The sequence below is a fragment of the Gnatocerus cornutus genome, chromosome 2, assembly GCF_029298725.1.
Source record: "Gnatocerus cornutus isolate USDA-ARS CGAHR chromosome 2, icGnaCorn1.1, whole genome shotgun sequence".
Lineage (NCBI taxonomy): Eukaryota > Metazoa > Arthropoda > Insecta > Coleoptera > Tenebrionidae > Gnatocerus > Gnatocerus cornutus.
The window spans coordinates 19727448-19743600 of NC_142234.1; the positions used below are offsets into that span (position 1 = coordinate 19727448).

Here is a 16153-nt window from a genome sequence, read left to right on the forward strand (position 1 = left end):
TTAATAAAATAATTGTTACGTATTGTAATGTTTGTTTTTTATGTTTGGCCAAATTTTAAGAATTTGGGTCTGGAGACTGCAAAAAAAATATTTAGATGGACAGCAATAATAAAATTCGTCTTTTTTTACGATAAAACAACTTCGTTTTATTGAACATTTATGTTGTCTATCATGAACAATTTATTGTAATTTTTTCTTTAGCCAAAAATTAATTTCATTGTCCCAAACTTATCGCCATTGAAACCGCTTTTTTTCATATTGTTATATTCTGATTTCACAAGAACTCAGTGGGAATGTTAGAAATTAATCCTTTGAAAACGAGGAAGACTTCTTATACATATATTATTTATTGTACAAGCAATGTCAATGTTAGGTACAATGAATACAGTCAAATCCAGCTTGAATTATAATTGAAAATGTAAACCAACAAAAGTTACATTAGCACAGTTTGTCAACTCTCGGCAATTTGTTATTGATTTAGCCGACAAGAAAATGACGGCCCAAAGTTTACTTAAGAACTTTAGTTGACATGGAAAGACGTGCTATTGTACTCCTGAGGACGTCTTAATCTATAATACGCTCTTTTTCCGTCATTAAGTCTTGTGACTTGTTCAGGCACATGATTTACATATTTGACTGTAGCGAAAATCGATTAGTCTTATGAATAAACGTACCATTTTGAAAGTTGAGGTTTAGTGAGATTGATAATCACATTGAAACTTGGGCAGCCCGCAGTCTTATAGTATCAGCTCGCAAATCAGACTAACGCGGAATTGGTAATTCAATACTGGACGTGATTCCAAGGACGCGTTTCTATTCCTTATACCTACATTTTCTTGATATTAAAGATTAGTTCCGAGCTTTTTCATTAGAAAAATTATTCACCGAGACCGAGATCCACCGTGCAAAACTGACTCGTGGAGTAGCACAATGTGGAGTCAGTTTTTTACAGTCATTATGTCTTATATCTCTATTATCCTGTTGCGGCAACAAAATATCTACAACTCCATATCCTCTCTTATGTAAAATTACTGACTAATTGAGTACGTAAAAATATTAATTTGTTATAATTTAAATCGATATATCTACATAGCGGCCCCTAATCACACAAAAATATGTATCACAATGCAACAGAAGCTTAATAAATTAGGTGGACGAAGGCAACTACAACGAGAAGAACTTCAAAAAAGCGGAAGGTGGTACTGGACTTGGAGGAGTGATTCCTCCAGCTTCTTGTAGTCTAGCACGAAATTCAGGGCATTGGTCCGCTATGCAAGGGTGTCCTAACGATCGCCAGAAAAGGCAGCGACAGTATCGACATAGTGATAACATTTCTGCGTATTCTCGATCTTCACTAATTCCGAAGGATCTGAAACAACTTTTATGAATTCTGTCGTCCCATCAAAACTCTCACTTTTTAAGAGAATGATAGACATCCTTCCAGTCGATTTTCCCGCAACTTTTTGGTAAAACTAACTCTATCTGCTGAGGGGAAAAATGGAACTTTGTCAGCTCCCTCCAGATCCTCTGCTCCCCCACAATCGCCGCCATCTGTTCACACGCTTGAGCACTCGCCGTCAAATCTCTGTGGTCCGACAATCTCAAAATAATCTCCCGAATACATTCTTCAGGTAACTGCATAAGCTGAGGTCTAGAATCGGGATTAAGCTCGCAAATTTGCATAGTAGCAGCCATGTTGAGTATACGTTCTATTTTAGCGGTATGTTCACTCCACAACATCTGTGAACCCAACAATCCACCCCAACAAGCTGATCGTTCTGCGTCGCTCAACGCTCGCAAATTGTTCAACAACTGACGGAAATTTCTCGGGTTGTGTTGGCTGACCACTGCTTGAGTCGCTACTTCTTCGAGCATTGCGAGGAGGACTTTTTGCGCACATCCTGAGAGTGCGGTCATTTGCTGACCAATTAGTAGACCGAGAAGAGCACAAATGTAGTTGAAACGTCGGACGTCGCGAACGGCGCTCATGAAATCCAGTTTTTTCACGGCTTCGTTTAGCTCGTTAAATCCTGCAATCTGGCGCAAGAAATTATTTTACTTCAGACAGTGACAAGAACTTACCTCTTTGGTGGATTTAATAGTTATGTGGCAATGGGGTTGTATGGCAGTCTCATTGTTTGTGTAAGTGGAAGGGTCTTCTGCTGCAGATTCTCTGAAAAAGGGGAAACAGACCACAAGTTTCAATAAAAAGTTTGCAGGTTTTTTCAAATTTCTATTGACCACATTTACTAAATTACAATAACACTCTATCAACTATTTATACTGGTAATTTCCATAAACACGAGACGTACCACCTCTTAGAAATCTTCTTAAATAAAACTTCACACAAAAAAATGATTACCGCAGTGATTATTCCAATCAAAAAAACGAAAAACGCGGACTGAAGATCGTACAGCGAAAACGGCTGCTCGTCCCAATTACCCTCAACATTCTTCAGCATCAGCGTTATTGTAAAACTGGTGACAACGTCTTTGTACCATTTCCCGACCAAACCACTCTCCAAAAATCGGATCATTAGCGCGTTAATTTTAAGCAAATACGGAGATCCTTCAGGAACCATAAACGACATGTGGTACGAAATGATAGAATCTCTTGAAATGTGCAACAGAGGCTCTCCACGCCTCATGTAAAGTAAAATGAACAGTTTAGCATCTTTCCTTCGGTCCAAAGCCACGACATTCCGACCGAACGCCGCCTGTTTCATGGAGACTTTATAAGCGTTTGTTACTTTGTCAAACAATTTCTTGATCAGCGTGGTGTCTTGACTGTTGAACACTTGTAGAGACGTTGAGATGGCTAAACTAGACTCTTCGAGATCTTCCAAAGTGTCAATGTCAGAGTAGTACGAGATTTTGGTGAAGAAGTTCACCAAGTTTCCCTGGAACGTCCAAATTACGACGGCGTTGAAAACCATGCAGGAGGCTAAAAAGACGCTTCTTCCTTTCCGCTGGTTCATCTTGACCGGTGCTGACATTAAAATAAGAAAGACTTCAATCGTCGTGCACGACTTGGAGTAGCAGCGTCTGATCAACCACCAGAAAACCAGCGAGAAAGCGCATGTAAACAAGAGAAAAACCCACGTCTCCCATTGGAAACAATTCAAGATTGCTAAACCTTGCGGCACGCTTGGGGCTTTTGGGGCCACGATGCAAATATCATCGTAAAAGTATGAGTACGTGTACTCGTAACCTCCCACGTGGTGGTACGTGACAAACATTCCATTCGCGACCAAGTCGATGAGGTCGTAGGCTGCATATCCTAAAGAACCGGTGATCCACCCTTCGCTCCACCTCTTCCCAAAGTTTCGCTGCTCCTTGTGCACCGCCAAGACGGTGAAGTTCATTTGCTTTGACAACTCGCCCAAGACAGTGCCATCAACTCCTACAAAACCGCTGCGTTTGTGAGTTTCAAAGTATATGGAATTATCCCTCATGTTTTCGGGGATGTGCTCTAGAGCCGTGGGGAGTCGTTTAAGAATTTTGATCCGCAGAGGATACTCCTGAAGATCCCCCAAAGAATTAAGAATTGTAGTACCATTCGCCTGGGGGATTTCGTACGAGTTTATAACCCCCCAGGAGGTGGGGCTCTTGTAAAACGGTCTGTACACGTAGATAAGACGAGAGCACAGAGCGTAGAGAACTGTGTTAAGAACGTGAAAACTCCTCCAAGTCGTCAATAAAACGTCAGTGATGGCAGAACCAGACTCACAGTCCGAGTTTAACACGAAGAAAGCGTGCAGAGCCCGTCTGTTTCTGACAGAGACGTGGTAAGAACCGTTTAGCAGAGTCACCAAAGAATGAAGACTCGAAGAAACGACGATTTCACCCTTATCAACATGCGAGCAGAGTTTTCTTTCCAACGGCTTCTCAACACTTACGCCTGGAGTTATTAGAATCGCCTCTCTATCAATAGAGAAATTGTAATCCAAGACAAAATTCTGGGATAAAAACTCCTCGAAGTCAGGATCCGGAGAGACGTCAACATGACTCAACTCTTTGACTTGTACACTTACCAGTGCCTCACTTAACACGTCAGTAATCAACTTGTTACAAAAATCACTAATAAAAGACTCGTTGGTGATTATTGTAATGTCTACAGACCTCGTTGACGAAAAGTACTCAGCAAAGAACCTAGAAAAGTCCTCATCAAACCATCCAAGTGCATCGTAATTCCCTGTGATTGCACAAAAAGCAACCTTTAAACACGTTACGAGCAACAAAGAGCGCATTATCACCAAAAGTGACTCTTCACTCTTCAATTCTTCCAAAACGTGATTGACAACCGGTCAATTCTTCATGTACACATGAACACCCTCGCAAGTAAACACAAATATTGAAGATGTCACCCCGAAAACTAACACAATGAAGGCTAACTGCATGTCGTACAACGAAAACGATTTCACTTCGCGCTGTTTGACCACTCGTACATTCCTCGTGATGTCGTCAACAGTGTCTTTGTACCACTTGTTTGTTAAACCGCCTTCGAACATTCTTCGGATCAAACGGTTGAAGCGTGGTAAATAAACTGAGCCTCGAGGAACGATAAAACTGAGATGGTAACAGACAGGACAATCATCCACAATGTGCAGCAACGGAGCACCATCACCGTCTGTGTACATCAGTTGGTACAAAGCGGCATCCTGTCTTCTTTCTAAAGCTGCGGTGTCTTTCACGCAAGCGGTTCTTTCAATCGCAGTCTCGTTTATATCAATCACTTTTTGTTGTAGCCGTTGAAACAGAAGAGACTCGTTGGTATTGAAAATCGGCAGCGACGTTAGAATTTTCAAATTAGTTTCTTCCAACTCTTTCAGCGAGTTGATGTCGGAGTAGTACGACTTGGCACTAAAGGACTGCACCAGTTTAGCTTGGAAAACCGCATTAATAATAATCAGAAAGATAAAACAAAAATACAAGAACAGTCTTTTGCGGGAGTTCAATTTAGTCTTCATTGAAACATTTATGAAGAGACTCAGTAGGAGTACCCAGATTCTCCCACAATCCGCGCTTCTTTCAAACCGTTGAAACAAGTACCAGACCAGTGCAGACAGAGAAATTACCAGAAGCAGTAGCAACCAGACGCGGTGTTCAAAACTGTGGAAAACCTCAATCCAATGCGGGATCCTTTCAGATTTCGGAGTGACCACACAGATTTGGTCGCTGCTGTAAGGTACTGTGAATTCCACCCAGTTGTACTCTTGCACTGTTATAAAGCGGCCGTTGGAGGCTAAATCTACAGCGCCGCGGACAACAGCACCGAGACATCCTGTTGTTGTGCCGTTGTCTAAAATTTGACCATAATAGGAGTGTTGGGGCGACTTTGAAACGGAAATGGTGAAATTCATGGCTTTGGAGAGCTCGAGTAAAATGTTGCCGTCCAAGCCGGTGTACTTGTTGTTGTCGGGAATAGCTGTAGGGTTTCTCGGGAACATTGCTGTAGTTAGAGTGTGTCTTTTTAAGTGGAGGAATGGGTGGTAATAAGACGTGGTGTGATTACAGTTTGCAATGATAGTAATGTCGGAGATCCAAAGTTGGAGGAGCAACTTAGAAATAAGTCTCTTCTTGAATTCAGTGAGCAAACAAACAACGTAACTTGCCCTGTTGTTGGGAATGAGATACTCCGGATCGTTCTTCAGGTAGTAGTTGAATGTTTCAAAGTCACTAATCACGATGTGATTATCATAGTAATAAGGAGATTGAAATGCTCTTTTTCTACCATTTCCACCTGCGGTGTCGTTGTAATATCTAATTTTTATATTGAAATTTGAAGAGGATAAATGAAGTGCCTTCACCAATTCTCGTACAAAGCTTTTTCCGATGTAATCTTTCTTGTTGAGTAATTGAGTTACAGTTACCCTACTTTTGAATAAAGAATACGTAAAATGATTTTTCAAACTTAATTCAACTACTCTGAAACTCTGTTCTTTTTCGTCTTTGTATTCAGATTCAAAGGATAATGCAGTTTTGTATTCACGAAATGTAATACTGGCTAAAACTAAACATATTGCGCCGATGTTTGTCATATCTCTGATTTCTAATTTAATTCTCGCTGCATTTACTGCTTATAAGCAATTAAATTGTCGCCGGTTTCATTTTGTAATTATGAGTGACAACAGTTTTGAACAATGCCTCATTTTAGAAGAAAAGAACAAGCGGCATTGCTGGGATTTTTTAATTAGGCGCGAGACTCTTCAGGATAATTACTTTCAATTCAAATAATGTTCTTGTCGGAGGTAAATACATTTTGATAATCGCAGTTTGATGGCTTTATGTTTGTTTTTTAAAACTGATTGTGAAATTAAATGAAAAGTGGATCGTATTTCCAAGTTCTTATAATAAGAAAAATTCGATACTTCATTAGGTAAGACAACACCAATGCTAATTTAATTTCCGACCTTTTTTCCAGATAATCTCGTCTCATCTTTCTTTGGCAATTTTTTCATCAACGGGAATGTGTTGCTTGAAGTTTAAACCGAGGAGAGAGACAGTTTTAATTTGAAAATATTGTTATGGGGGGGGGGGGGGCGTTACTTAAGAAGTGGTCATTGGTGTCCTAAATTACAGAATTTTAAAACAAGAAATAAAAATTTTACAATTTTTCCTTTTTAGGACGAGCTCAAAACTTATTATTATGTCAAATTCTATAAAATCGGCAGTTTTAAAGTTGAAGCAATGAAATTTAATGAACTTATTACTTAAGAAGTGTTTACTGAGTGGACTAAATTTCAGAATTTTTGAACAAAAAATGAGATTTTTAGAATCTTTTTTACTGTAGGGTGGACTCAAAATCCAAAGTTTCCGATTAAATTCTGTAAATTCTACAGTTTTGAAGGTAATGCAATGAAATTTGGGCGTCTTTTTACTTAAGAAGTGTTTATTCAGTGGCCTAAATTACAAAAATTTACAACAAGAAATACAAATCTTACAATTTTTTAATTTGTAGAACGAACTCAAAATTTAAAATTTTCTTTCGTTTTTTTTTTGGGACGAATGCAAAATTAGAAAAGGCTAAATTTAACTAAAACGTCGCCACTGCTACAAAATTCTGACTCACATTTTTATCAACGGTATAACCATAAAAATTACAACAAACAAATAAGTTTGTAGGAGTAGATAACAACAAATTTAAACCTTTTCTGATACACAAATCGAATTTACCTCAGAAAGTCCGAAGTTTGTTTAAAAAACGACTATTTCTAGACTGAAAATTCAACAAATCTGTGCGTTTAATCTCAAAAACCCATCCTAAAAATAACACAATCTTTGAGTAATTTAATTTCTTCATAACTACGCGTTTACTGTAAGCTAATTTAAGTCAAATAAATATAAATGTTTTCACAAGCTGCTTTAATTAATGCAAATATTGAGTTCAACGTTTATGCAAGCCTGATTAGAATGATTAAAAAACACCTCAGACGCAATTTAGGCTACGTCGCAATTTTTTGGAGGCAAACAGAGCAAAATTTTTGGAAATTGTGTCATCACACTTCGGTGGGAATACCTTTTTGAATGAGAATATTCAAATCAGTGGAGCACGTTTCCGAAATACTTTCACGAGATTGCGTAAAATTTTACTCTTACGTGTGAATGGCAGGAAGTAATTTTTTTGAGATGAGGCAATTTCTTTGAAGAGTCAAAAAACATTAAAAATTATTCTCACAGTTAAAAAAGCCTGCTCTTCAAAAACCGCTTTTAAAAATGATGATATGGCATAATTTCGTAATTAAAGTTAATTAGAATTGTTGAAGTTGACAAAATACGCCGTAAAAATTCAGTGACACGGCCAAGACATTGAAAATGATAAAAAGTAGATAATAAAAGTAATAAATTGTTAAAAACTGCAATAAAAAATTCGCGTCAATGTTATTGTTGAGAAAGTGGCGAAAGCGAGAACAAAGAAACAACATTGTAGAAACGGATCGATCGGTGTCCACCGAATTTAACTTACTTGATTGTTTTGCAGTTTTCTAAGACTTTTTTCTTTTCCCATCCTTCTTGCGTTTTGACCCAAGCTTCTCCCGGTGAACGCCAGTCTTTAGATATAAAAGGCATTATTTTTTAATTGTTTCAGCCAAACAGCTGATGTAAACATACACATACACTTTGCCACTCACTTTTCCGATAGCGGAGATATTCTGCGCAGTCAGCTGATCCTCTGCAGGATTGCGCATGAACGTTAACCTTTTCAGGGACAAACCTGCGAGAGTTGTTTACGTTTTTCTCTACACAAAATCCAAATCGAGCTTTCTGTTTTATTAGTTTTGTTCTAGTTGCTTATTGAGTCACCGTAATGTAAACTGTGCAATTAGTCGGATTGTTTTTGTTTGCTTTTAGTTTGAATTAGAGTCAATGACCATTGTAAAAGTTGGAGTACCGTTTTTCGATATTTTTGGTTGCACATTACACTCTTTATATAAACGAAGGTTGTTCACCTTCTGGAAACAGTCCAGCGGTTCAGACTTAAATATTATGCAGCCAGACTGTCTTTTAAGATCTTTTTCTTTGTACTGCGTTGCTCCCAATTTCCCAAATTCGCTCAGGATTATTTTTATTTTGAATTTTAGACAATTTGATTCATGGATTACCGCTTTGTCTTCACTTCTTTAATTTCCAGTTGACTCCTTCAGACTTCTTTCTTCGGTTCCTCAGGTGGTTTTGGGTCGCAGATTCTGAGTTTTTCATATTTCTTTTTTATGTTGGTTATTTGGATTCCTGCGACAGTTTCAATGTTAAACCAATAAAATTTTGTAAACTGTTCAATTATTAATGATAAATAATAACAAAATTTCAAAACAAGAATTAAAAATTAATAAAGATTTTATTTGTGAGACGAGAGTTTTATATCAATTTCTGTAAAATAGATAGTTTTAAAATTAGATCTCCAGATCATCCAGATCTGCAAAAGTACTGACACAAATTTGCCTAAAATTCGTAATTTTAGTAATTTTAGTGCTACAGCTATGAAATTTCGGGAAGTTATTACTTCTGAGTCGTGTATTAACTCCACCAAATTGCAAAATTGTAGAGCAAAAAACACAGATTTAAAAAAAAATATTTTAAAGACTAACCAAAAATTTCTGAGATCCTTCAAGAAAATTTCAAATTTTAGTAATTCTAGTGTTACAGGTATGAAATTTGGAGAAGTTACTATTTTTGAGTCGTGTAATAACTCCACCAAACTGCAAAATTGTAGAACAAAAAACACAAATTTTAGAATTTTTTATTTTTTGACCAACCAAAAATTTCCGAGATTCTCGACCAAAATTCGTAATTTTGGTAATTTTAGTGTTATAGGTATGAAATTTGGAGAGGTTACTATTTTTGAGTCGTGTGTTAACTCCACCAAACTGCAAAATTGTAGAACAAAAAACCCAAATTTTAGAATTTTTTATTTTTGGGACCAACCAAAAATTTCCGAGATTCTCCACCAAAATTCGTAATTTTAGCAATTTTAGTGCTACAACTATAAAATTTAGGGAAGTTACTATTTTTGAGTCGTGTATTAACTTTGTTAAATTGCAAATTTGTAGAGCGATGGACACAGATTTTAAAAATTTTTATTTTTGAGACTAAGCAAAAATTTCTGAGATCCTCCACCAAAATTCGTAATTTTGGTAATTTTAGTGCTACAGGTATGAAATTTGGGGAAGTTACTATTTTTGAGTCGTGTATTAATTCTATCAAATTGCAAAATTGTAGAGCTAAAGATACAGATTTTAGAAATTTTAAGCAAAAAATTTCCACATCCTTCACTAAAATTCGTAATTTTGGTAATTTTAGTGCTACAGCTATAAAATTTGGGGAAGTTACTATTTTTGCGTCGTGTATGAACTCTATCAAATTACAAAATTATAGAGCCAAAGACACAGATTTTAGAAATTTTTATTTTTGACACCAAGCAAAAATTTTCGAGATCCTCCACGAAAATTCGTAATTTTAGTAATTTTAGTGTTATAGCTATACAATTTGGGGAAGTTACTATTTTTGCGTCGTGTATGAACTCTAGCAAATTACAAAATTGTAGAGCCAAAGACACAGATTTTAGAAATTTTTATTTTTGACACCAAGCAAAAATTTGCGAGATCCTCCACGAAAATTCGTAATTTTGGTAATTTTAGTGGTTTAGGTATGAAATTTGGAGAGGTTACTATTTTTGAGTCGTGTGTTAACTCCACCAAACTGCAAAATTGTAGAACAAAAAACCCAAATTTCAGAATTTATTATTTTTGGTACCAACCAAAAATTTCCGAGATTCTCCACCAAAATTCGTAATTTTTGCAATTTTAATGCTACAACTATAAAATTTGGAGAAGTTACTATTTTTGAGTCGTGTATTAACTCTACTAAATTGCAAAATTGTAGGGCGATGGACACCGATTTTAGAAATTTTTATTTTTAAGACCAAGCAAAAATTTCTGAGATCCTCCACTAACATTCGTAATTTTGGTAATTTTAGTGCTACAGGTATGAAATTTTGGGAAATTACTATTTTTCAGTCATGTATTAACTCTATCAAATTGCAAAATTGTAGAGCGAAAGATACAAATTTTAGAAATTTTTATTTTGGAAACCAAGCAAAAAGTTCCCAAATCCTTCACCAAAATTCGTAATTTTAGTAATTTTAGTGCTACAACTATGAAATTTGGGGAAGTTACTATTTTTGAGTCGTGTATTAACTTTGTTAAATTGCAAATTTGTAGAGCGATGGACACAGATTTTAGAAATTTTTATTTTTGAGACTAAGCAAAAATTTCTGAGATCCTCCACCAAAATTCGTAATTTTGGTAATTTTAGTGCTACAGGTATGAAATTTGGGGAAGTTACTATTTTTGAGTCGTGTATTAATTCTATCAAATTGCAAAATTGTAAAGCTAAAGATACAGATTTTAGAAATTTTGATTTTGGAAACCAAGCAAAAAATTTCCACATCCTTCACTAAAATTCGTAATTTTGGTAATTTTAGTGCTACAGGTATAAAATTTAGGGAAGTTACTATTTTTGAGTCGTATATTAATTTCACCAAATTGCAAAATTGTAGAGCAAAAGACACAGATTTTCGAAATTTTTATTTTTGGGACCAAGCAAATTCATAGAAGCTTCTTAACAAAAAAAATAGTCTGGGAGAATCTTGAGGCTTGCAAAACTGATGACATCTGAGAATATCTGGACCATCGTAGATCGCTGACAAGACAAGTTGTAATTTTACTAAAAAACGAAAAAAAAGGTATTGAATAAAGTTTTTCCGGCTTTTAGTCCGAAATCAAATTGAAATAAAGCACCCATAATTGCTATTTAAGTGGAGGCGATTACGAGAAAACTATTTCCAGGAGAATCGTTTATTTACATTAAGAGACGGTCTGAAACAAATGATACGAAAATAAAAATATAGACATTATATGTAGGACATTTATAAATAATTTATTACAAATACATGGCATTCAATACTATTTAGTAACATTTACACCAAAAACATTTGCAGCATACGTATTTACAATCAGTCCATTAAACATAACATCAAATGTTTAAAAATAAAAAAGTTGATATGTTAGAATAAATGATCTATACATTTAGAAGAAAGCTAAAAGTCGGCGCGAGATGAGATGAGTTCTTCATATTCTCCCTCTCAAGTAACAAAAAAACTGTATAAATTCTATATAACAAAAAGATAAAAAGATAGGCTACGGTCTGTAAACAACAAAATACAACTACGTGATTATATTAATGTAATATGTAGGTATTCCTTATATAATGCATTCTTAAATATAAATTGTCTGACATGACACGGAATTATCGATGTTTGGCTATGGAGGGACGGTCGTTGACCAATCACAAAATGTTCCTTCAATTGATGAGGTTTATTAGACTGTGATAATCGTCCTCGCTCAATATCTCGTCGTTACTAAAACAAAATCCAAGTTTAAAATTTCCAGTCGCTTTAATGATTTCCGCGCAATCAATGATGCGAAAGCATTGCTAATTTATCGCTAAAATACCTGCTATCTACATCTCTGCGTCTCCTCTGGACAAACAGTTCGCTTGTCGCCTCAATGCAAAGCAGGATGAGTTTCTTGTCGCAACTGTATGAAGTTTGTTCCAACAGTCGGGGCCCTTTGAGCGATCCTGCAAGCCCTACTTTATCACGCGACGCCGAGTGCCAAGCGTCACACGACGTGTCCAAAGCTCTTTCTCCATTCACCAAAGCTCCATGCCACACAGCTTTGTGCGGCCAAGAAAGATCAGTTAATACGTTCTTCCCATTAAAAGAGTAAATGCGGGGCGGATGTGGGAATGGGGCGCCATCTCCTTTGAACATTTCAGACCAAGAGTTGAAAAGTACTTCACCTCTTAGATTAGATACAGGCAACTTGCGATCCGCCAGTCTCACAATAGAATCGACGTTTTGAACGCGCGAGGAGAGAAAAGCTCGGAAAGTTCCTCGCAAACCTGCACGACGAGCTTCTCGATAACATGAATAATCTGCTCCACGTACGCCGTGAACGTCTCCTGTGTAAGCTTCGTTTAACGCCGCCATACGGAGCTGGAAATGGCAATAACAGTCAACATTATTATAGCCTTAGTTTACTCTTATAAAGCTCCACTTGATTACCATCGATTATCTGGAATGCATAATGACTGGGAGTTTGAGATTCTTGAAATAACAAAAATTGCAGTTGGAATTCTAAATTCTTTGAGAGGAAATTTTGAGCACTCGCTACTTACAAAGTCCATCGGATCTTCAAGTTTACCGTAAAACTAATTAATGACAAAGACTTTTTCCAAGAGACTGCAGTTGCAAAGACCAAATTCAATTAAACAGAAAGCAGTTGTTTATTCAAGAGTTTTGTTTACAGCGCTGATATTGCTCTTACATTCTGTCTAGCGAAAATGGATGTTTGATAATAAGATAGCTGTAATCCCCTATTACACAACAAATATTGTGAAGTATCTCTAATATCACTATACACATTTGTGGGAAATCCAATTTTCTCATAATCTCTCCCAGTCTCTTCGCGAAATCGTTAAGAATGACTTAACTTTTCATGAAAACAAAAAGTTCATTTAATGCAATTAACTAAAGTTCCTTCTAACAACAAAAAACTATTTTCTAAAACTGCGACGTTTTGTGAAAGAAAATTGTTGAATGTACGGTTTCCCGTCACAGTGATGGAACTTGTGCTCATTACAACTGAAAAATTGTTACACTTTAAAGTTGTTTTTTTTTAGTTCTACAGTTAAATTTTTGAGTCGTGAATGAACTCAAATTGCAGATTTGTAGAGCGAAAGACACATATTTTAGAAGTTTTTATTTTTAAGACCAAGCAAAAATTTCCGAGATTCTCCACCAAAATTCGTAATTTTGGTAATTTTAGTGCTACAACTATAAAATTTGGAGAAGTTACTATTTTTGCGTCATGTATGAACTCTACCAAATTGCAAAATTGTAGAGCAAAAGACATATATTTTAGAAATTTTTATTTTTGAGACCCAGCAAAAATGTACAAGATTCTCCACCAAAATTCGTAATTTGGGTAACTTTAACACTACAGGTATGAAATTTGGGGAATTAACTATCTTTGAGTCGTGTTTTAATTCCACTAAATTGTAAAATTGTAGAGCAAAAGACTTGGATTTTAGAAATTTTTATTTTGGAGAGCAAGCAAAAAGTTTCCATATCCAACACTAAAATTCGTAATTTTGGTAATTTTAGTGCTACATCTATAAAATTTGGAGAAGTTACTATTTTTGCGTCGTGTATGAACTCTATCAAATTGCAAAATTGTAGAGCCAAAGACACAGATTTTAGAAATTTTTATTTTTGGCACCAAGCAAAAATTTTCGAGATCCTTTACAAAAATTCGTAATTTTAGTGTTACAGCTATACAATTTGCGGAAGTTACTATTTTTGAGTCGTGAATTAACTCTACCAAATTGCAGATTTGTAGAGCAAAAGACATATATTTTATAAATTTTCATTTTTAAAATCAAGCAAAAATTTTCGAGATTTTCCACCAAAATTCGTAATTTTATTAATTTTAGTGCTACAGCTATAAAATTTAGGGAAGTTACTATTTTTGAATTAACTCTACCAAATTGCAGATTTGTAGAGTAAAAGACACATATTTTATAAATTTTCATTTTTAAAACCAAGCAAAAATTTCCGAGATTTTCCACTAAAATTCGTAATTTTGGTAATTTTAGTGTTACTGCTATGAAATTTATGAAAGTTACTACTTTTGAGTCGTGTATTAACTCCACATAATTGCAAGACTGTAGAGCAAAAGAAGCAAATTTTAGAAATTATTATTTTTGAGAACAAGAAAAAATTTCCGAGATCCTCCACCAAAATTTGTAATTTTAATAATTTTAGTGCTACAGGTATGAAATTTGGGGAAGATACTATCATTAAGTCGTGTACTAACTCTACCAAATTGCAAAATTGTAGAGCGAAAGACACAGATTTTAGAAATTTTTATTTTTGAAACCAAGCAAAAATTTCCGAGATCCATGAAAACAAACAGTTCATTTAATGCAATTCCCAATTTAATCCAAGTTCCCTCCAACAACAAAAAACTGTTTTCCAAAACTGCGACATTTTCGTGAAAGAAAATTGTTGAATGTACGGTTTCCCGTCACAATGATGGAACTTGTGCTTATTACAACGGAAAAATTGTTACACTTTAAGGTTTTTATTTCATCATGTTAGACGATAGGAAAGTATTGCATGGTCATCGATTCGTAACTAATGCTGTAGAAGAGATGTTTGTGATGGCAATAAAGAATCCAATTTCGGATAGGAAACTACTCTTTGTGTCCGTCATTTACTATCCTACGTACTCACCATTTTCGGATACCACTGAAACATAAAAAAATACAAAATTAATAAAACTCGCAGTTTTACTTTCTTTTTAAATAAGAGAGTATCTCTTTCTTGGGAAAAAATGGTGGTGACCGCTATAAGAGAACTTCGTCCCAAGCGACCACTTTTAGTTACGCCTCTGCAACAAATCTGCAGTTTTATGAGCCATTCAAGAAAGCGATAACAACAGCCATTTATGTGAACATGTCACTAAAAAGTACCAAAAATTAATTTATATTCAAACCGGTTGACTGCTTGGCTATTTCTATGTCTTCGATTTAAAGTATGTTATGACCTCTCCGCGTAATAACTTAAGTGCTTTCATATCATCAATCTTTTAAAAAGTCCTCCTCATCCGAGGAAATTTGTGAAAAATTTCATCAGATGAACGAGTCACTAGGGAAGTGAAATAAGTAAAATCGATAACAATTTGTATACAGAAATTTTCTAAGCAAACAAATGTCAAGTGCTGAAGCAAAATCCGCTTCATATAAACGTAAATAAGTATAAATATTTTCTTTAGTTACTCTAATAAAGAAACACTGAAATTTATCGGTGGTTCGAAATTAACTAACATAAATAATTCCGAGCCCGATAAAGTTGTCACATAATAATTTCATTATAAAACGCGACGTGGACATTATTATTACTGTCCAATCATTTTTATTATTGATTTGTGGCCGTTTTTCTGTTTATGACACTCAATTGTAAATTTGAATTGTTTCATCATTTTGAATTGTTTTGGGGGGTGTAAAACTAGTGAAATAGTCGAGCAAATAACTTATTTCAGCACGTTTAATCTTAAAAAAATATGTGGATAGATAAGATTAACATTGCCGGTCTGAAATATGAGGGTAATTCACTGTTTATCTTTCGTCTTTAAATGAATTCGCTTTTTGTGAACAATAACTTCCGTGGAATTAAAAAAAATCACCTCTGTAGATGCGGGTGTTTATTTTAAAGAAATTAAACAAAAAAAAAACAAATATAAAACACTGAAATTCTGCTCTGTGGAAAATGGTGGATGCGCCGGGTCAAGGCGTTTGAAGTTTCATGAATCCGCGGTAGTTTTGTGGCGTTATTTCAATGCACAACAATTTTATATTTGTTAGTTTAATATTTATAAAATGTTTTAAACAAAGCGACATAAAGCTGTAAAAATGTCATTGTATTGTTTAGTTTTTTTATCGGAATCGAGTTTTTTGCGGCATTATAATATTTAATAAAAAATAATTTAATTCGTGTATCAAATCGCGGATTTCGATTTACGCTGACCAGT

The 16153-nt window shown here is 35.2% G+C and overlaps 3 protein-coding genes across 5 annotated transcripts in view; all 3 read right to left on the reverse strand.

Annotated features, from left to right (window-relative positions):
• Positions 1-325: 325 nt before the first annotated feature.
• Positions 326-8209, reverse strand: LOC148179861 (F-box only protein 25). Its single transcript, XM_088029315.1, has 4 exons — positions 7966-8209; positions 2083-2173; positions 1415-2037; positions 326-1369 (listed from the first exon to the last, which is right to left on the reverse strand). The coding sequence occupies exons 1-4, from the start codon at positions 8067-8069 to the stop codon at positions 1165-1167; spliced, it is 1023 nt and encodes a 340-aa protein (XP_087885441.1). The 5' UTR covers positions 8070-8209; the 3' UTR covers positions 326-1164.
• On the reverse strand, positions 2182-6507 carry LOC148179862 (uncharacterized). The gene is given in 1 exon segment (XM_088029316.1): positions 2182-6507. A coding segment is annotated over 1 exon segment (3762 nt). The 5' UTR covers positions 6041-6507; the 3' UTR covers positions 2182-2278.
• Positions 8210-11409: 3200 nt separating the features above from the next.
• Positions 11410-16153, reverse strand: part of LOC148179863 (uncharacterized) — a 67290-nt gene continuing 62546 nt past the window's right edge. For all 3 annotated transcript variants that reach the window (XM_088050784.1, XM_088050783.1, XM_088050785.1), the window contains 3 exons: positions 14857-14871; positions 12011-12555; positions 11410-11916 (listed from right to left, as the gene is read on the reverse strand). In XM_088050784.1, coding sequence (XP_087906910.1) covers positions 11859-11916; positions 12011-12555; positions 14857-14871 — 618 coding nt within the window. In that variant the 3' untranslated portion in view covers positions 11410-11858. The remainder of the gene's footprint in view (positions 11917-12010; positions 12556-14856; positions 14872-16153) is intronic.